At 39.0% G+C, this 21,717-nt stretch overlaps 1 protein-coding gene and 1 long non-coding RNA gene across 3 annotated transcripts in view; one reads left to right on the top strand and one right to left on the bottom strand.

Annotated features, from left to right (window-relative positions):
• Positions 1-21,717, top strand: part of myrfl (myelin regulatory factor like) — a 72,446-nt gene that overhangs the window by 21,374 nt on the left and 29,355 nt on the right. For both annotated transcript variants that reach the window (XM_072552704.1, XM_072552702.1), the window contains exons 6-12: positions 901-1,048; positions 5,644-5,839; positions 12,469-12,545; positions 14,610-14,720; positions 14,975-15,065; positions 17,342-17,542; positions 17,936-18,044. In XM_072552704.1, the coding sequence (XP_072408805.1) occupies positions 901-1,048; positions 5,644-5,839; positions 12,469-12,545; positions 14,610-14,720; positions 14,975-15,065; positions 17,342-17,542; positions 17,936-18,044 (933 nt within the window). The remainder of the gene's footprint in view (positions 1-900; positions 1,049-5,643; positions 5,840-12,468; positions 12,546-14,609; positions 14,721-14,974; positions 15,066-17,341; positions 17,543-17,935; positions 18,045-21,717) is intronic.
• Positions 3,517-13,353, bottom strand: LOC140458305 (uncharacterized). Its single transcript, XR_011953471.1, has 4 exons — positions 13,292-13,353; positions 10,818-10,905; positions 8,163-8,282; positions 3,517-3,677 (listed from the first exon to the last, which is right to left on the bottom strand). It is a non-coding gene; the product is annotated as an uncharacterized lncRNA (long non-coding RNA).

Here is a 21,717-nt window from a genome sequence, read left to right as displayed (position 1 = left end):
ATCATTCTTTGGCTGGCCAGACTTGTTCTTTTCTGGATGGTTTCACTGGTTTGGAAGAAGTACAGAGTGGCTAACTCACTCAGAAATTGTCTCTGATTTATCAATTCAAAAATCACAGCTTACAGCAATTGTTGTAGGATTAGTAACTGGTTTTCCTCAGGTTTAAACTGAGTTTTTGGCTTTAGAGAACAGGCAGCTCCTGTTGGGGAGAACAACTGTGTACGTTTCTTTGCGTTTCGCTGTGCCTCTGTGTCTGTAAGTTGTTTCCAGTTCCAGCCTACTTAGCTGTGAACAAATCAGCTTTATTTATAAACAATGCCTTGGTTCCTGATCATCCTACCCTTTGCAAGAGCTAAACCAACAGAGTTAACAACAGGTATCAAATTCCTTGCTGTGAAATTATGCAGCCATCCTGGTAAATCCTGTTTTGAAAGCAGTTTTTTTTCTCATTGCAGTCCATAGTTTTTAAGAGACAGAAAAATAAAAAGACATGGTTCATACACTCTTCGCTATAAGCTCCAAATATTTCTTGCTTTATTTGTCCAGAGGTTTAGTTACAGTTATGGACTTGTAAACTACATTCACAGCATTTTCTGACTTTTTTGATTTTCATAATGGATTCTACTTCTCATAGAATCCATAATGGATCCACCTGGACTCACCCATATGGATTCTACAATCCTGATCCTCTCAGCCAAGGCCCTTTCTTGATATTGCCGTGTCATTAGCACAATGTCTTTGTTGCCTCTGTGTGGTTTGCAGTGATAATTAAAATATTGGTGACACAGTGGACTGCTGCAGAATGAGTGCATAATTAACTGATATTTCTTCAGTAGATAATCTAGTCAATCACGTGAAGTAAAAGTTTGAATATTTATATTTATTTTCTGTCAATAATAGATTCTAGAGAACATAGCACTGATGTCTATAGTTATGATAATGACAGTCAAAATGGAGTTTGCATGGACTGGAGCTATCCATGTTTGAAATGGCACCATTTTCAACCCAATCATTGGGCAACTTTGTTTGACAGTAATTACAATGAATTGTAAGTATTCATTTTGTATTTGTTTTTGACTTTCAGCTTTAAACATTTTTTTCAACCAATCTTGCAAGTGGCACAGATGATGAGACAATACTCTGGGGAAGGTGATGGTCTAGTGGTATTATCGCTGGACTGTTAATCCACAGATACAGATAATATTCTGGGGACCCAAGTTCAAATTCCGTCACGGCAGATAGAATTTGAATTCAATTTAAAAAAACAACTGAATTAGGAGACTAATGCTGACCATGAATCTACTGCTGATGGTTGGAAAAACCCATCAGGTTCACAAATGTCCTTTAGGGAAGGAAACCACAATCCTGGTCTGGTCTCCAGGTGACTCCAGACCCATAACAATGTGGTTGACTCTTAACTGCCCTCTAGGCAATTATGGATGGGCAATAAATGTTGCCTAGCCAGCAACGCCCTCATCCTGTGAATGAATGACTAAAGAAATACGCCCTGAACTTTGCTCTAATAATATTGTGATGCTCTCAACATCACCATCATGATTGGGTAAAACCAATAGTAACTTCAAAGGTCTGCATATGCACAATTAAATGTGGAAATACAGATGTTGCTGCCAGAAATGACAAACGCTATCACAAGGTGCACTATTGTAAGATCACTGATTAAATCAACATTAAATCACTGAACAATGAATGTATGAACCCAAACTGATTATTTACCTTATTTACTTCCATAATAACACTGCCTTTGCTATAAGCTCCAATTATTTGTTGCTTTATCTATCCAAGAATTTAACGGCTTATGAACTACATTAATCAACATTTTCTATTGTTATTCCTAAATTTCACCCATGTTAATGTTCTTGGCCAAAGTTACTTTCAAGTGATGTGGCAAATGAAGCAAGAGTGATGTGAGAAAAAAAAACCTTTTTTTCACACAGCAAATATTTAGGGTATAAAACATACTGCGTGGACATATTTTGGAGGCAGGTTCAATTGAGACATTCAAGAAAGTATTATGCTAAATCATGGAGATGGGCAACCAAATCAAATCAACATCCCTATCCCTGTTTTTGCAACACAGTAAAACTAAAATACTCAATGACCCTCAAAATTGACCACCTTAGTTCCTAACCAGATTTTTTGAATAACCAGTATCATACTGTGAATAATCAATGTCAGACACCAAATATACAGCTTAAACAAAACAATGAATCATTTATTAATAATATAGTGGTTTTAAGAGAGCCAGGTTAAACCTCAAGGTAACCTAATTAATGTCAGGATGCAATTGGCTAGTTCATGATCTGTAATCTCACAGGTACATGGGATTATATCTTGCTTGGTATGATATGGGCAAAGCACAGTAGATTAGCACTAAATAATAGAACCAGGTGCAAGCACAATGGGCTGAATGGCCACATCTGTACTGTAACAATTCTGTGATAGCTTTATTTTCACTATACAAATCAATGAACGATTTGAACTTTTATTGAGGTGCCCCAAACATCAGTGCAAAAAAGCAGAAGCATTTGCATCCTCTTTCTTACAGAAGTTCCAAATGGGTGATCCATCTCAGCTCCCTCTGAGGTTCCAACATCACGAATAACAATCATCACTCAATTCAATTCACTCTACTTGATATTAAGAAATGAGATAAGGCACAGGATGCTGCAAAAGCAATGGGTCTGGACAGCATTCTACCAATAGTACTGAAGGCAGCCTCAAGTCAAATGGTTTCACTTTAGTTACAACACTTTATCTGCTGTGGAAAATTGCTCATGTAAATCCTGCTCACAAAAAAAGCAGGACTAATCTAGCCCAGCCAATTACCACCCTTTCAGTGTACTCCAAATAATTGACGAGTTGGACTGAAGAGTCTGTTTCTGTGCTGTACATCTCCATGACTCTAAAGTGATGGCAGCGGTCATTGCCAGTGCTGTCAAATGGGATGTACAATAATCGGGTGTTTAGTTTGGATTATATTGGAGCCAATCTGCTCCTGGACTTTATACAGCCTTGGTCCATATGTGGACAGTACAGCTGAACCCCTGAGGTAAGATGAGAGTGACTGCCCTTGACATCAAGGCAGCATTTGACAAAATATAGCATCAGAGAGCCCCAGCAAACTGAAGTAAGTAGGAATCGGGAGGCGGAGTGAAGTGGAACTCTCCATCCATTAGGGTCATACCTAGAATGAAGGAACGTGGCTATGGTTGTTCGAGTCAATCATCTTTCCCAAGCCATCAACTGCAGGAGTTCTTCAGGGTAGTGTCTTAGTTGCAATAATCTTTTCTCCATCATAAGGTAAGAAGTAGGGATGTTTGCTGATGATTGCACGATGTTCAGAACCATTTGCTACTCTTAGAATTAAAACAAAATTAGCTTTATTGTCACATGTACTCAACTGAGTACAGTGTCAAACTGTACAAGTCGCCACTAACAGTGCCATTTTAGGTACAAAGGTGCCCGGGTACAGCTTTTTCAGTTACTGTCCTTGGAAAAATAGAGAAGCATTGCAGATTTTAGGAATAAATTATAAAAAGGAGGAAAAAGAAGTTCAGAACAATGGTCTTCTGACGCATACCTTGCTGGCACCTTGCCTCCAATCAGCACTGAGCCTTGATTCCAGACTGCACTGGCTGCCCTTCGGTTTCACAACACTGGGAAGAGGAAGGGAAAACTAAGATGAAAGAGGGGAAAAAAGAGGAAAAACACAAAAGGAATGGATGGAGCGGACAAGCTCCAGCTGAAGCGTCTTACTCAGCTGCGATCTTGGAAATAAATATTCTCATTGAAGCAGCTTATACAGTAATACATAGACACCGTCCAGGGCTGATCACTGGCAAGTGATTGTTATGCTACACATGTGCTAGGCATTGACTATCTCCAACAAGAGAGAGAACCTGATCATCTTTTTGATATTCAATGGCATTATCATTGCTGAATGTCAACATTGATAAGAAACTGACGAGACCAGGCACAGAAATACTCTGGCTACAAGAGTAGTTCAGAGGGTAAGATTCTGCAGCAATAACTCCATCCAATCTCTGCCACCACCTGTCCACTATCCACAAGGCAAAAGCCAAGGCACTGTAAGGGAAAGCTTTCCCTTTGTCTTGGTGGTGCAACCACATAACTACACATGCAGCACAACACCATCCAGGACAAAGCTTGATTGGCACCTCCATTCAGAAACCTTAATCTTCATTCCCTCCACTATCAATGCACAGTGGCAGCAGTGTGTGCTATTTTCAAGATGCCGTGTAGCAATTCACTGAGGTCCCTCCTACAGCATATTCCAAACTTGTGAGCTGAACCTCCTAAAAGGATAAGGGGCAACAAATGAATGATGACACCACCTGCAAGTTTACATTTCTGGTACACACTGTCCTGACTTGGAACTGTATCAGTGTCGTTTCACTGCTGCTGGGTTAAAATCCTGTACTGTGGGTGCGTCTGTACTCCATGGGCAGAAATGGTTCAAGAAGGCTGTCCATCACCACCACTTCTTCAGGACTTAGGGATGGGTAATAAACGCTGGCCTAGGCAGCAATGCTAAGATTCCATGAAGGAATTTTCAAAGTACTTTATTTTAAAGTGAATTAAGCTAAGCTATTACAGAGCAATGTATATGGCCCTGTAAAAATAATTATTTCAAGTGTACAGTATAAAAACTCAAAAATTAAATGTTGTTGCCTTTCTTTTTTAAAAAAAAAGTTTTGTTTTATATTTTTTATTCCATTCTATTTGGGTTTCTTCCTTGTTCCCACCTATTGTCCCATTCCGATGAAAGGATGTCAGCTTGAAACAGTAACTGTCTCTTTTTCTAAAGATCCTGCCAGACCTGCTGAGTATTTCCTGCAATTTCTGTTTTTATTTCAGATTTTCAGCATTGGCGGTGTTTTGCTTTTGTTTATAATTCATCTTTATTTTGCTCCTGCCCCATGATTTAAATGTAATTTTGATTTCCTGCTTTATAACTTTCTGCTTTGCCATCTGTGGGAATTCTTCGATTGGATTGGTTGATCAGTTTCCTTCTGCCTGCTCTATTCCTAGTCCCAACAGATCCCCTGTGATTCAATTCACACACCAAAAAGAGAGATTCTCCACTGTAGAAACTTCTATACCTTTATGAACACTATGTTTCAAGGGGGAAAAAGAGAATGCCAGTCCTTGACTGCTGACCACAAAATTTGGGCCACTACTTGTGATCTTTGGGAAAAATCATCATGCAATTATTATATTTTCAACTTCAATGTCAGGTTCTTGCTGCTTATTAGTTCATTTGCTTTTTATTGTTTTAGTCTATCGCTTAAAGTGATTAAATCTAAATGTAAGGCAGTCAGCTATTGAACTATGACTTTAATATAACTTTATACTTTAATAATTGGTTTAAACCGTGCAAAAGAAATCAGATTTTATCTTGATCATCTTTTGTATATTGGGTTTGAAAAGCAGACCATTGCTTGAGGAGTTGTTTGAATTACAATGATTATTGCTGCAAAATGTTTAGAAAATATTTTGTTCAATTTCATTAAATTAATTTCAAATCATTTTAGGTTATGATTAGGATTATTTATTTATGCACATCAACTTTTCATTTCTTGTATTTGCTGTTTTATGTAGACCTGCTCCAGGCTATAGAGTAGATGCGGACAAAGGATTTAATTTTTCTACAGTTGATGATTCATTTGTTTGCCAAAAGAAGAACCATTTTCAGGTCACAGTTCATGTCAGTTTGATTGGATGTCCAAAATATGTTAAAACGCCTCTGGGCCTTAAACCAGTTGAAACATTCTTCTTGAAGGTATTTGGATTAAAGGTAAGTTTCAAAATTAGATTTGCTTCGATAGTTACATTTTAATATTGAAATAACTTGTATGTGATTTATCCTTAACCTTCTATCCTGGAAGGAGAATAGTACCTATTTCTGTAATCCCACCACATGACTGATGTCTTTCATCAATGACACTGTTCTATTAAGCCTCTTCTGCTTCTGTCCTGAAGCCTTGCTCAGTTAGTTGAGGCCTAATCAATGTTTTAAAAAGATTTAACATAATTTGTTTTTATTAATGAATGATAAATATTTGCAGACCTTGTAGGGAGAATGAAAATGGAAAAAGTGAAGTTGCTCTGTGAACGTATCTAAACTGAATTTGATTTATTAATATTCATGAGAAATTGAAGGCAAATCAGCACCAACTGCTGCATTTGGAAAATATTCATTGCTCTTCTGTGAACTGAAGAGATGGTAAAGTTCCTGTTGTCATATATACTTATGAGGTGTTTAAACTGAAATAATAAGAGCCTGCTAACTCAAATGGAGTTGGGTAAGAACTTTGGAAGTTGATTTTAGCAAATTTCTGTTACTTCTGTGATTTTCAAGTAGGTGTACAAGAGATAGGAAGTATTTGCATCTGGTTGGGCAGGCCGAGAAGAGTTTTTGTGTGTACCTGACATACAGTATTGTTATGGGTGATAGAAAATCATTTGAGTGTGAAAGAATTGCAAAACTAAGTCACTGCAGAGTGATCAATTGCATGGTGTATAAAAATGTTTGAATACTATTTCAAGAATAATTTACAGTTTGAGGCTACTGGCTACATTTTGCTTTAGCTGGTCTCTGACGTATAAAACAACAAACTTCTGGTGACCCAGCCTAGAAGCAGACTTCTTTGTTACCATCCTCATAATGCAGACTTCCACATCATTACCACTCACTTTCAAAAAAACCCCCTCATATCCTTCCTGTGTCTTTTACCCTAAACCTTACGTTATACAACCCCACTCCTTGTACTGTCTGCTAATGGGAAAGCATTTCTTTGGCTGTTTTATCTAAACCTTTCATAGTCAAAAAACTGCTTAAACAAAATTATCCTTATGCCTGTGTCACAAAGTCGAAAACAGTACGTTCACTTCAAAACACAAAGTGTTTTCTAAATGTTGATATAAACTTAAACTCAGCTGTCCAAATGGAATGGCTGGGGGATGAGCTGTTCCAAAATAGACACGTGTAGCAAATGGCTGCCTGAGTTTTAGTTGCTCTTTTAGCAACAATTTAAATTTAGTCAATCAGTTTAAATTATGCCCATGATACTAAAACCCAATCGAGTTTGAATTTACTGTTTTGACAACATTGGACCAATGACACATTACGATGCTGCGGGGCAAAAGAAAAGTGGGCATTTTGAAAATTGGAGAGAAAGCAACTGCCTTTGATCAGCCAAGCAACTATCTTAGAGCTGGAGAGCTAACTGTCCATCTAACATCTTGCTCTCCAAAGAAATTAGAAAACACTTTCTATCAAAGGTACCTTTTCATATAAAACATATTCGCAGAAAAAAATTTTAAAAAATGACCCAGGGAGATCAGACAGAAGATTGAAGTCAGTGGAGAAGACAGAGACTGTGTGGACTTGAGATTAAGTTAATGTAATCTTTTAATAAGTAATTTTTGGAACAACAGTTTTGTAGAGTTGGGGTCAGAGAAGAGAAAGGGGGCTTGGATTTGTGAATGGATTTTGTTTAGTGTTCACTATTAGAGTTAGGAAAATAAATTGTTATTTTTCTTTAAATAGTGGAAATTAGGAGTTCTCTGTCACTCATGTACATTTTACCAGATTAGGCAAGGCAAGCTTTTCTGGGTGTTTGGTTTCAATTAACAAAGGAGTTCAACTTCCGTGTTGCAAAATTTAAAGTTAGTTGGTTCCATGTGCTTGGTGCTTTAGTGGAGGAAATTACCAGTCTGAGGAATACCTGGAGTTTTGATAAATGATAAATTCTGATCCATAGTAGTCTCTAAATCAATAAACCATTTTTCTTTCTGGCTATTACTTTTTGCCCACTGAAATGCTCTGGTCCATAGCTGAAAACAGTAACGGGCAGTTTTGGCTATCTAGTCTGGATATCTATTACAGCTCTTTGATATATTTCTGTTTCTCTTGTCCCCCATTTATCGATGGGAGCCTGTCTTTTCCTTGAAACCTATTTGCAATTATTGTTTGGAATGCATTTGATAATTAACAATTTTTGTTTTTTAACCAAAAACATGTAATTACTATTTTGTCTTGTTGTCCCTTTTAAAAAAAAGTAAAGTACTCCATGCACTTAAGTTCTATACTTGGTAGAAAACAATGCAGTACTTACCATGGCAGCAGAATGTCATTAAGCCCACTGAGTCCTTGCCAGATCCCTCTTGAGCAATCCAATGTGTCCTATACTCCCAGCTATACTTCCATAGCTGTGCAAGTGGTTTTCCTCAGGTTCCTATTCAATACATTTTTGTAAATCAGTCAAGGTTTCACCTGCTGCCACCCTCATAGCCAGTGACTTTCAGATTATTCTCATTCATTTTCTCTTTTGTTTTGAAAAAAATGATCCTTCACACCCCTATTGTACGTTTTGCTAAAAACCCAACATAGAAACATATAAAATAGGAGCAGGAATAGGCCACTCAATATGATCATCAAGCTCAGTACCCTGCTCCCCCTCTCCCCATAGATCTCTTTAGCCCTAAGAATGTTTATGTGGATACTTCTTGAAAACATTCATTGTTTGTCCTCAATTGCTTTGTGGCAGAGAATTCCGCAGGCTCCCTGCTCTGCATGAAGAATTTTCTCTTAATCTCAGTCCTAATCAGCCAACTCTGCATCTGTGAACTGTGACCCTTCTCCTGGCCTTCCTAGTGATCTGGAACACTCTTCACATTTACCCTGTCTTGTCTTGTCTTGTCTTGTCTTGTTAGAACTTTATAGCTTTTTATGAGATCCCCTCTCATTTTTCTGAGGTCCAGTGAGTGTAGTCATAACCAATCCAATCTCTCTTCATATGCTAGCCCTGCCATTCCAGAAATCAGTCTGATAAACTGACGTTGCACCCCCTCCATAGTCAGAACATCTATTCTTTAGATAAGGAGACCAAAACAGCATACAATACTCTTCCCAAGGTACTGCACAACTGCAGGAAGACATCCCTGCAACTGTCCTCAAACCCTCTCTTTGTGAAAGCCAACATACCATTTGCCACCTTTACTGTCTGCTGCATTTGCATGCTTACTTTCAGACTGGTGTGCAAGGACACCCAGACATTGTTGTACTTCCTCCTTTCTCAGTCTATCTCCATTTATATCCTAATTCACCTCTCTGTTGTTTGCTACCAAAGTGAATAACCTCACCTTTATCCAAATTATATTTCCTCTGACACACATCTGCTCACTCTCTCAACTTATCCAAATCACACTGAAGCATCTCTGCATCCTCCTCACAGCTCACCCTCCCAGTTCTGTGTTGCCTGAAAGCTAGATGAGAGAACATCTCTGGGACACATGCACCAAACAACTCCACTGCCTGTGGCCAACCACTTCAGTTCCCCCTTGCACTCTGCTGAGGATATGCAATGAGGTAAAAACAATGACTGCAGATGCTGGAAAGCAAATACTGGATTAGTGGTGCTGGAAGAGCACAGCAGTTCAGGCATTTCGCTGCTCGTTGGATGCTGCAAAAAAGCATAAACCAAATTATCCGCTGACATTTCCGCCACCTCCAAAAAGACCCCACCACCAGTGATATATTTCCCTCCCCACCCCTTTCCGCCTTCCGCAAAGACTGTTCCCTCCGCGACTACCTGGTCAGGTCCACACCCCCCTACGACCCACCCTCCCTTTCTGGCACTTTCCCCTGCCACCGCAGGAACTGTAAAACCTGTGCCCACACCTCCTCCCTCACCTCTATCCAAGGCCCTAAAGGAGCCTTCCACATCCATTAAAGTTTTACCTGCACATCCACTAATATCATTTATTGTATCCATTGCTCCCAATGTGGTCTCTTCTACATTGGGGAGACTGGGCGCCTCCTAGCAGAGCGCTTTAGGGAACATCTCCGAGACACCCGCACCAATCAACCAAACCGCCCCGTGGCCCAACATTTCAACTCCCCTTCCCACTCTGCCGAGGACATGGAGGTCCTGGGCCTCCTTCACCGCCGCTCCCTCACCACCAGATGCCTGGAGGAAGAATGGCTCATCTTCTGCCTCGGAACACTTCAACCCCAGGGTATCAATATGGACTTCAACAGCTTCCTCATTTCCCCTTCCCCCACCTCATCCTAGTTTCAAACTTCCAGCTCAGCACTGTCCCCATGACTTGTCCGGACTTGTCGAACCTGCCTATCTCCTTTTCCACCTATCCACTCCACCCTCTCCTCCTTGACCTATCACCTTCATCTCCTCCCCCCACTCACCCATTGTACTCTATGCTACTCTCTCCCCACCCCCACCCTCCTCTAGCTTACCTCTCCACGCTTCAGGCTCACTGCCTTTATTCCTGATGAAGGGCTTTTGCCCGAAACGTCGATTTCGCTGCTCGTTGGATGCTGCCTGAACTGCTGTGCTCTTCCAGCACCACTAATCCAGTATGAGGATATGCAAGTCCTGGGCCTCTTCCACTGCCAGATCCAAGCCACCTGACGCATAGAGGAAGAATGCCTCCTCTTCCACCTTGGGACCCTCCAACCAGCTGGCATCAATGTCGATTTCACCAGTTTCCTAATCTCCCCTCTCCCCACCTCATCCCAGATCTAACCCTCCAACTCAGCACCGCCCTCTTGACCTGTCTTACCTGTCCATCATCCTTCCCACCTCTCCGCTCCTCCTTCCTGTCTGACCTATTGCCTTCAACCCCCACCTCCATCTCTTATCATCTTCCCAACTACCTTCCCCGCCCCACCCCCACATTTATCTCTCAGCTCCCTTCCACCCCCCCCGACATTCCTGATGAAGGGCTTATGACCAAAAGCAACGACTCACCTGCTCCTCAGATGCTGCCAGATCTGCTGTGCTTTTCCTACACCACACTTTTCAATCCTTCAAGCTCGGTGATATTGCATTTCATTCCCTAATGTAAAACATCAATATATATGTATTGTGAATAGCTAATGTCCAATCATTGATTCTTTCAGTACGCAACTCTCTTTACTGCCTGCCACTCGGAAACCTTTGTTTTATCTCTGCCAACCAGTCCTTTATCAAAGTTAGTACAGTACCTTCAATCCCTCGCACTTTAAGTTTACATGCTAATCTATTGCGTGGGACCTAATTACAAGCCTTCCGAAAGTCTAAGTCCAAGCCATGTCTATCGGCTCTCCCTTATCAATTATGCTAGTTACATCGTCAAAACATTGCAGTACATCTGTCAAACACTATTTTGCTTTCTTAAATCTGTATTGACTCTGGCCAATCTGGTCACTATTTTTTAAGTGCTATGCAATTAAATTTTCTGTAGTAGACTCTAGTATTTTCCCCACTACTGATGTCAGGTTAACCAGTCAACAATTTCCTAATTTCTTTCTACCCCGTTTTTCAAAAGGGCTGTTACATTAACTACATTCCAATCCATAGGATCTACAGTATTCTAGAATCTTGAAAGATGTCCAGCAAAGCATCCATTATTTCTAGGGCCACTTCCTTAAATATTCTGGAACATGTTGAACTCTTGGGATTTATCTTTCATTATTCCCAATGATTTTCCAACAAAGTTCCCCAACTAATACTAATTTCCTAGACCTTGTTTCCCCCAACAATTTGGAATGTCATTTCTTTGTCCTTTGTGAAGATGGAACCAGAATATGGATTTAACTGGCCTGCCATCTCCTTGATCCCTTTTATGATTTCCCTTGTTTCTGACTGTAGGAGCTCTATATTTGTCTTCACTAATATTTTCCTTTTCACATACAAACTGATTATAAAAGCTTCTATAGGTCTGTTCCCTGCAACCTTGCCCTTGAACTCTATTTTTCCCTCCTTAATGAATTCCTTTGTCCCCCTTTGCTGAAACCTGAACTGCTTCCATTCCTCAGGAATGCTGCTGCTTTTCTTGGGTCAATTTGTATGCCCCTTCCTTGGATCTAATATAACCCCCAACTTCCACTATTAGCTGTGATTGGCCACCTTTCCTGTTTTGTATTTGTGGTAGACAGGAATGAACAATTGTAGTTTATCCATGTGCTGTTTAAATGTTTGTCATTACCTGTCTACCCCAATCCCTTTAAGTAACATTCCCCAATTTATTATAGCCAGCTCACACTCATACCATGATAGTTTACATTCTCTTTAGGGCATTATCAATTTTCCCTTTACCGATTTCCCCTATTGGTAATCTGCCTTGAACTTAGACATGCTCCCCAATATGATATCTCTTGTGGCTGAAACACTTGTTTAAATCTTCATCAACTTTAACCTGTACCCACAAATCTAATATTTTTATCTACATTTCTTTGGTGAATACTTTAGAAAATAAACTAAAAGTACTTTAGCAAATTAATTATCTTCAGACACCATTACCTCAATTACATTTTTTTTAGGGGGCCCCTTTTTGAGCTGTGTTTCCTCATGTAGCTGTGTAATATTTTCTTTCATACTTGCAGTTAAAGTATTACAGAATTTAAACTTCCCTTCATAGGCTGAGACCACAAATCAGATGATCACCATTGAACAATCTCAATCAGACCGGAGTAAGAAACCTTTTGATCCAGTCAGGTAAAATGCTTCATATGGGAGTCTTTATTTTTGAGTTGTAAGATATCATAATGACCTCTTCAATTCATGCATAGGCCTGGATTATTAAGAAAAACAGTTGTTATCAGAGTTTACACTTTTGTTTTGAAAGAGTAAAGCACATAGAACTTTCTAGCAATGAACTTGTGAAGTAAGTGCACAAATCAAGAATATGTCCTTTTTGCCCTTCTACTGAACTACAGCAGACAGTGGAGTCTCACTGAGATTGCAATGTGATACAATGAATTTAAGGTATTCACTGACTACAAACTTATTAGAAAAAGTAAGAGCTTATCCCTTCAAGTGTTAGTGACTTTTTAAATAGTGTGTTACGTCCTATGTAACTTATCTCCTTTTAAAAAATCAACTTTTTACACTGGAATCTCACCCCTTCAGATTTTAGTTATTACTGGAGATTTTAAAGGAGACTTATGAAATATTTTGTTCTGTCTGTTCTATCTCTTAAATCCACCTGACATTTCCGTTCTGTCACTTTCTTTTCAAGATTTAGAGGGAAATGGATGCAGAGTGAAAATGTCACTGGGTTGATAATCCTGAACTTTACATTGATATCCTGGGAACATGGGTTCAAAATCCCAATATGGCACATGATTAAAGTTAAATTTAATAAAAAACTAATAGTAACGATGGAACTACTGTTGATGATTATAAAAACCCATCTGGTTAACTAATATGCTTTAGAGGGGAAAAAAAGGTACCATTCTTACCCCATCTGGCCTAATTGCAACTCCAGATCCACAGTAAAGCAGTTGACTTTTAGGTACCTTCTGGGCCAAGTGAAGCCCACATCATACAAATAAATAAAAACACATTTTAAGTCACGCTTCTTGATCGTAACCTGCATGACTAGATGAGAATTCTTCAATCCTATTGGTTAATAATACTCACCTTTAATAATGCTGTTAAGATTAAGATGCGTTGTAGAGGGACTTCATACTTTTTTGAATTTCTGTTGGCTAAAGCATAAGATTAAAAAAATTCTGGGGACAGGTGTAATTGATTAGAATTTTTCACTTTCCCATGACTACGAAACCAAACAATAGAATTACTCCAAATTTTAAAAAATGTACAGTTTTGGTACCTAGTTCTTAATAGTTGCTGATGTCAGAAGCAATGTACCACTTGGCTTAAATTGCTGAGCAAGGTGGGGTTATTATCCATATCTACTCCCTGCAGGTGTCAATTGGAAAGAGGTCTGTTTCACTGCAATGTCTCCTACATTGTGGTTTGTTGACAAGTTTTAATAGAAATACTTGACGAAAGGTTCAAATTGATGCAAAGAAGGGGTAGCAGTATCTCATTGAGAAACATACAGAGAACGTGGTAATAAGTAGAAATTTGTACATTAAAATCTTCATCACATCATCATTATTGATACTTTTAGCATTTCAAGGAAAAGTTAATAAAGTTATTGGTAATCAGTGAGCGATATGTTGTTAAATATCAGTAATGTTAAAGGCACAAGTAGTTTCTTAACTTTGGATGAACACAACAATCCAATTGTTAAGGATTATCAGATTAATCATAATCTCATTGAATGATGGAGCCACCATGATGGGATGAATGTCCTACATTTCCTTCTATGTGTTATAATTTTTGTCCTGTGACTGTAACCAATAAATTGTAGGATATATTGAAGCTACAGTTTCAGTACTGGCTCAAGGAAGCATCCATTTAATGTTGTAGAGTGACGGTTTAATTCTAGAATTTGGGTACACATTGATTTTTCAGGGACATTAGCCCCAGCACTGCATGAAATAGCAACCAATTTACAATGATTTACAAATGTTTGAAGATTTTAGCCCATGTTATTAAAGCATTTAAAACAAAACATCTGAGAAACACAACCACTGGTTGTATCTGTGTGATTCTACTGTAAACCGGCTAATAACTGGATTGACACAATGGTGCAAATCTTTAAGTTTTTGTTAAAGTAATATTTTAGGTTAAATGTCTATCAATTACCTCACATTTTACACAGACACTTTCATGGTTTATGCTGAATTCAGTGTTTTTTTTTAAAAGGATTGATTTGCCAGGGAACCAAACTACAAAAGTAACTTTAGGAAGATTGCACTTTGGTGAAACAACAGCAAACAACATGAGGAAGAAGGGTAAACCTAATCCTGATCAAAGGTATATGTGACCAATATATAATGAAATATATGGACAGTATAGATATGTTATTTGACACTCGGTATTAATCGCAAGGGGGATTGAGAGAAAGTATTGCTGATAAACTTGTTGTGCAAGGATCCTGTGTTTATTATTATCTCAATTTTTGTCTTTTTCAATATTAATGATTTTGCAAAAGACCACTCATAACTCATTGTAATCACCAGTGTTTAATAATGAAAAAACATCTCTCTAATCAGGCTCTCCTTTTTTAGATACTTTATGCTTGTTGTTGGTTTATATGCTACCTGCCAAAACCAGAATTATTTATTGGCTGCTCACACATCTGAAAGAATAATTGTGCGGGTAAGTATGTTTAAATTTGGCTGTGTTTACCAAAATAATTTTAAATACAATAGGAAAGTATATAAAATTATTTATGTAGCTAAAATTTAAAAGTGGATCACTCTGATCATGTTTAACAAAGGCAAAAACATAATGAAATAATAAAATTTCAATCTTTATCACATTTTTGCAGTTGAACAACAGGTGTGTAATTTTAAATTATATTTAAGTTTTTGTTAGTCATGTTTGATAGAAACTGATAGTTAGCTCCAACACACGCCCCGACCCATTTGGGAAAGTGTATTGATATTTGAATGACATTGTTCCCAGAATCATCAAAAATGTTAAACAATTTAATCAAATTATGCCAAGTCCTCAATTTCCTTATCTGATGAACTCAGGTTAACAGAAAACATTGACCAGACTTCTATATTTGCCAAAAAGTATGTATTACAAATAAATCCATTCTAACCATAGGCAAACAAAATATGAAATATGAACAACTTATAACTCTACCCGTTCTTAAATCTCTGCACATATGAAGATAGACCATTGAAACAAATGGTATTGGTGGAGAAAAAAAACTGCTAGAAGAACACAATCCAATAGCACCAGTTCATGGGAGAAGATGAGTTGTCCTTTTGCTTCTTCAGCATCTATGACTATTATTCTTAGTCCTTCTGATCTCTGATCTTATCCTTCCAAGTCCTTTCAATTATTTCCTGAAGACAGAGGGCACACCAATTCTTCAGTATTTCCGTCAGTAGTTACAGGCAGCAGCTAATTAGCAAGTGATGAGTGAGAACAGCTAGCTATCTTCCAATTCTTAATTACTGTTTTGTATGGAAGAAGAGGTGCTGCCTTTTTAGGATTGTTGAGGCTTTCTGCTGCCATCTTGAACACCTGTCCAGGAGCCAGTCTGAGATTGGTTGCCATAAGCTGATCCTGTGTGAAAAACACAATCATCTGCTTTGGGATAAAAGTGCCCTGAACACGCACAAATGAGTCTCCAGCATTATTTCCTCCTCCTCTTTCCTCTCTCCTCCTCTCTCGCTCTCCCTTCCTCCTCTCCAACACCTTGAGGAAGGGATCAGTATAAATACTACTCACAATGAGTTCCAATAACTTGTGTTAAAACTGCAACGTCTCCTCCCACAATCTCCTTGGTATATCAGACAGGTCATCAGGCAGAGCTGGCATGGCTGTGTCAATGAGCAATCATTTTTAACCAACTTATGAGTTCTTTGAAGAAATAACTTGTTCTGTAGATAAAGGAGAACCTGCGGCTTTGTTGTGCTTAAATTTCCAGAAGGCATTTGATGCCACCTTAAAGGTCATTGCAGAAAGTTAAAGTTCATGGTGTTGGAGGTAACAAATTGGCATGGATGGAAGATTGGCTAGTTAAACAAAAGCAGACAGTCTTCTTCAGGCTGGAAGGATGTCACAAGGGCTGTGCCACAGGGATTGGTGCAAGAACCTCCACTCTTTACATGCAAATGATTGGGATGAAGGAATCAAAGGTATAGTAACTAAATTTGCTGATGACACAAAGATAGGTAGGGATGCTCCTTTAAGACACAGCTGATGAAACATGTTTTCCCTTGGAGAGTCTTTGAAATTCTCTTCCTCAAAAGCGGGAGTTGCAGAATATTTTTAAGAGATATGTAGATATACTCTTGATTTCCAAGGGGATGAAAGATTGTCGGGGATATGCAGGACTGTGCAATTAAGGCTAAAATCTGATTGGCCATGATCTTATTGAATGGTAGAGCAGGCTTGAAATGCGTAGTTCCTTCTTTATGTTTGTAAAGCTGAATCCTTTTTCCATTTCAGTCCACAAACCAGAATTTTAAAAACGTATTTACAAACAATACTGTGGGATTATTCAGGAATTAACTTTGTTGCTCGATGCAATAGAAGAAAATCACTTCTGCATGTTATGAAGTCTTATCTTCAAATGTTACTGTCCTTTCAATGAAAGAAAAAATAGCTATGGTCTTGTAACTTGATTTTACACGTGTAAGATAAGTTATCTAAAGTTGCAGGAGAAAGTGAGGACTGCAGATGCTGGAGATCAGAGCTGAAAATGTGGTGCTGGAAAAGCGCAGCAGGTCAGGCAGCATCCAAGGAGCAGCAGAATCGACGTTTCGGGCATGAGCCCTTCTTCAGGAATTCCTGAAGAAAGGCTCATGCCCGAAACGTATCTAACGTTGCATAAAATTACTTCTTCTTCACTTATGTCTTGATATAATATCTACAGCTCCTGTTCACGAATTTGAAGATTTAATTTCTTTCAGGCTTCAAATCCTAGTCAATTTGAAAATGAACTTGCAGGGACATGGCAACAAGGGAATGCTCCTAATGCAATTATCTGTCACGGTCAAGTGGGAATCAACACGGATACTCCAGATGAGGCATTGGTTGTGTGTGGCAATGTAAAGGTAATGGGATCAGTCATGCATCCATCTGACAGACGAGCTAAACAGAACATTCATGAGGTGAGTTTGTATTGAGTGTACTAAGAAATTCAAATTTTCTTCTGAAGTACAATTGTCAGCTAGCAGAATAAGGATACTATCTCTCTTTCCCTCACACTCTAACCTACTTTGCTGTCGTTTAAGATCATCAGAAAATTTGTTTTGGTCGTTTTCTGGTGGCATATACATCTGTACTCGAGACAGCTTGCTTCTAGGGAGGTGGATGAAATGGTTGTTGCTAATGCAGTACAGGGGCAGGCAGCTTTATTGAGAAGAAGAAAAAAATGCGAATATTTTAAAGTGTTCGAAATTTCATGATGTAGATCTTTTGCCAATGCTGTCATGGAAAACTGTCTTAGTTTCCTTTCTACAAAATGTTAGGATTTGATCCATTGCAAGTATCTTATCTTGTAGGTTGATACAACGGAACAACTGAAACGGATAACACAAATGAGGCTAGTTGAGTATGATTACAGGCCTGACTTTGCAACAAAAATGGGAGTAGACCACCCTCATGAGACTGGTAATATGGCTCTGGTTTCATTAACTATTCTGAAAATATTCATTAGGGTTTCTTATTTTAATGCTTTTACAATTGTTAATTTGGTGTGATGGTGCATGTAAAAACAAATAAGTGGCATACATAAATACAGGCACCAGTGTGATGAGCATTTAACTAGCGATTAGGACAGACTACAAACCTCTGTGTAATCTGTCTTTGTCTAATGGTTGCATTATTGACATGTCGCAACAGGAAAACCTGCTAGGTTGGGGTTACAATAATCATAATTTGGATGAGGCGAGAGGGACAGAATGACTAACCCCTGTTTCTACTTGTGAGATATTTAATGTTCAATGATCAGTTGATTTATGTGCATTATCAATTTTATTGTGTCATAGTTTTGTGTAATGACCCAATTTAGTTTTTCTAATTTGATGATTATGTTAGCACACATCTTTTTCCAAATGGGGTCATTTATCCTCATCACAAGATCAGAAACTGGAATCTTCAGCACCATTTGTGATTCCCCGAACATTGAAGCAGTCTAGTTCCATTTGCAGCAAGACCTAACTGCTTTCAGGCTGGGCAGTTGAGTGACAAGTAACATTTGCACCACTCTCGGCAATGACAATCTCTAATGAGAGAAGCAAACCATCTCCCTTTAATGAATCCTCCATGATTAACAAGCTTGGGTGGGGGAGGGGAGGAGGGCATTACCATTGACCATAAACTGATCTAGACCAGCCATATGATACTATAGCTAAAAGAGCAGGCTAGAGGCTAGAAATTCTATACTAAGTAACTTGCCGCCTAATTCACAAAGTTTTGTCCGCCATCTACAATGCACAAAGCAGGAGTATTACTCTATCCCCTCACCACCCCCCCAGCTTTTGGAACAGGCTGTTGCGCAGGCCCAAAAACACTCAAGGAGCTCAACAATATCTGACATAAAATATCCTGCTTGTTTGGAATCTGATTCCACCAACATCAAATTCACTACCTCCACCACTGCTATCTGCAAGATGTACTGTAGCAACTTATCAAGGTTCTTTCAACAGGACCTCATAAAACCCGAACTCTACCACCAAGAAGATGGTGAGGGGTGAATCACCATCTGCAAGTTCCTCTCCAAGCTGTACCATCCTGACTTGGATTTATATAACCACTTCTTTTACTCCTGATGAGTCATTTTCTTGAAACTCCCTCACTGAAAGCAATGATGGTGTATGTACCCCACCTCGCTCTCCAATCTCCAATGGTTCTAGTTTTACACATGGCTACAATAATGGTTAATCTCTATATCTTTTACATGGGGTAACTGGATTAATTTATCATCTGTTATGCTGTATTCTCAGTTGGCATCTCTGCGTTTTTAATTTTTTTTGCATTTGCCTGTTGTTTTTGGCAGTGTAGTAACATTGATTACCCCTTGTACTAATGTATTATGTAACAAATTACTATTTCATGCTGTTTGTTTTAATCTGTCATGGAAATACATAGCATATACAGAAGCCAGTGACTAGTAATGGCAGGTTAATGAGCTAGGAAAATCGAAGTTGTTTCTATTTATAGATTTTAGTTGGCACCAAGTTTTAACCATATTCATCTGCACCATAGTATTTTGGCCATTTATTTTAATTTCTTATCCTTGCAAACAGTTTCTCCAAAAGCATTTTGTTACCGTTTACACATCATTTATTTGGTGCTTTTGCTACTTAAAAACAATCTCTTGTTTTCTGGGTGTCCAAAATTAGGAACATTCTGTTTTGGTCATTGATACATCTAGCAAGAAATTCAGAAATGTTACTTAATTGAGGTGTAAGATTGTGGGACACTCTACCAGATAGAGTAGTTGAGGTGAATATTATAGCCAAATTTTAAGGGAAAATGAGATTAGTAAATAAGGAGGAATGTGCTGGTAGGTTTTGCTTATGTTCTGTGACTTTACTGAGTTCTTAATCGAATTTGAGAAGATTTGTAGCTCAGGTTGAGGTTCTGGACGTAGGTTTGCTCACTGAGCAGGAAGGTTCGTTTTCAGACATTTCATCACCATACTAGGTAACATCTTCAATGAGCCTCTGGATGAAGCACAGGTGGTGTCACCCGCTTTCAATGAGTGTGGTGACTCATTGAAATAATGTAGTAATTTTAGCTTCGCTTGTGGCTGCAGCACACTGCAGCACAGAGGAACTACACAGAGCAGAAGAAAATCGCATATACAATGTATCCAAAAAGAATGGGTACCCAATGAGTACAGTCCGCCGATTTCTCAGCAACAAACTCAAACAAGCAGACAAAACATGTCCAGAAACCCTAGCCACTCTCCACTACATCAAAGACATCTTGGAAAAGACTGCCAGATTACTCAGATCCCTTGGCATCATGGTAGCCCACAAACCCACCAAAACACTAAAACAGCAGCTAATCAACTTGAAAGACTCTATACAGACAACAAGCAAAACTAATGTCTTTTTCAAAATACCTTGCAAGAACTGCAACAAACATTACATTGGACAAACAGGCAGAAAGCTAGCCACCAGGATATATGAACATCAACTAGCCACAAGAAGACATGACCCTCTCTCACTAGTATCCTTGTATACGGATGAGGAAGGACATCACTTCGACTGGGACAATACATCTATCCTGGGACAAGCCAAACAGAGACATGCATGAGAATTCCTAGAAGCATAGCATTCCAAATGGAACTCTATCACCAAACACATTGACTTGGATCTCATTTACCACCCCCTGAGAAAGCTAACAGGAAATGACATCATCAACCTAAAGATACCCAAACATATATATTGAAAGCGGGCTACACCACTTGTCCTTCACCTGGAGGCTCACTGATGGTCTTACCTAGTATGATGACGAAATGTCTGAAAACGAACCTTCCAGCTCAGTGAGCAAACCTACATCCTGAGTTCTTTATGTTAGAATTTAATCTGTTTAAATGACACTCTGTTTATTTTGGGATGTGATATCATGGTAGAAAATTTGTTCATGCAGCAAAATGCAGTTAATTCACTTGCTAAAAATAAACCAATGGTGAAGTGATATTATATTTAGAACATAGAACATTATAGTGCAGTACAAACCCTTTGGCCCTCGATGTTGTGCAGACCTGTAGAACCAATCTGAAGCCTATCTAACCTACACTATTCCATTCTTGTCCATATGCCTATCCAGTGGCCATTTAAATGTCCTTAAAATTGGCGACTCTACAACTGTTGCAGGCAGTGCATTCCACAACCCTACTACTCTGAGTAAAGAAACTACTTCTAGCATCTGTCCTATGTCTATCACCCCTCAATTTAAAGCTATGTTTCCTCGTGCTAGCCATTGCTATCTGAGGAAAAAGGTTCTCACTGTCCAACCTATCTAACCCTTTAGCTCAGCAGCTATTTCGAGCCAGTTTTAGCTCAGTAGCTACTTCGATTTCTTTGAAACCTGTCTGGTTGCATGTTTGCATCCAGTTAACTGCGGGCGCTGCCCGACGCTTCATTCCTTCAGTGGACAGCATGGTGGCACAGTGGTTAGCACTGCTGCCTCACAGCGCCAGAGAACCGGGTTCAATTCCCGCCTCGGGCGACTGTCTGTGTGGAGTTTGTACATTCTCCCCGTGTCTGCGTGGGTTTCCTCCGGGTGCTCCGGTTTCCTCCCACAGTCCAAAGATGCGCAGGTTAGGTGA

The sequence above is a fragment of the Chiloscyllium punctatum genome, chromosome 32, assembly GCF_047496795.1.
Source record: "Chiloscyllium punctatum isolate Juve2018m chromosome 32, sChiPun1.3, whole genome shotgun sequence".
Taxonomy (NCBI): Eukaryota; Metazoa; Chordata; class Chondrichthyes; order Orectolobiformes; family Hemiscylliidae; genus Chiloscyllium; species Chiloscyllium punctatum.
Note: the sequence above shows the minus strand (reverse complement) of the source record. Positions and strands in the feature narration are given on the sequence as shown.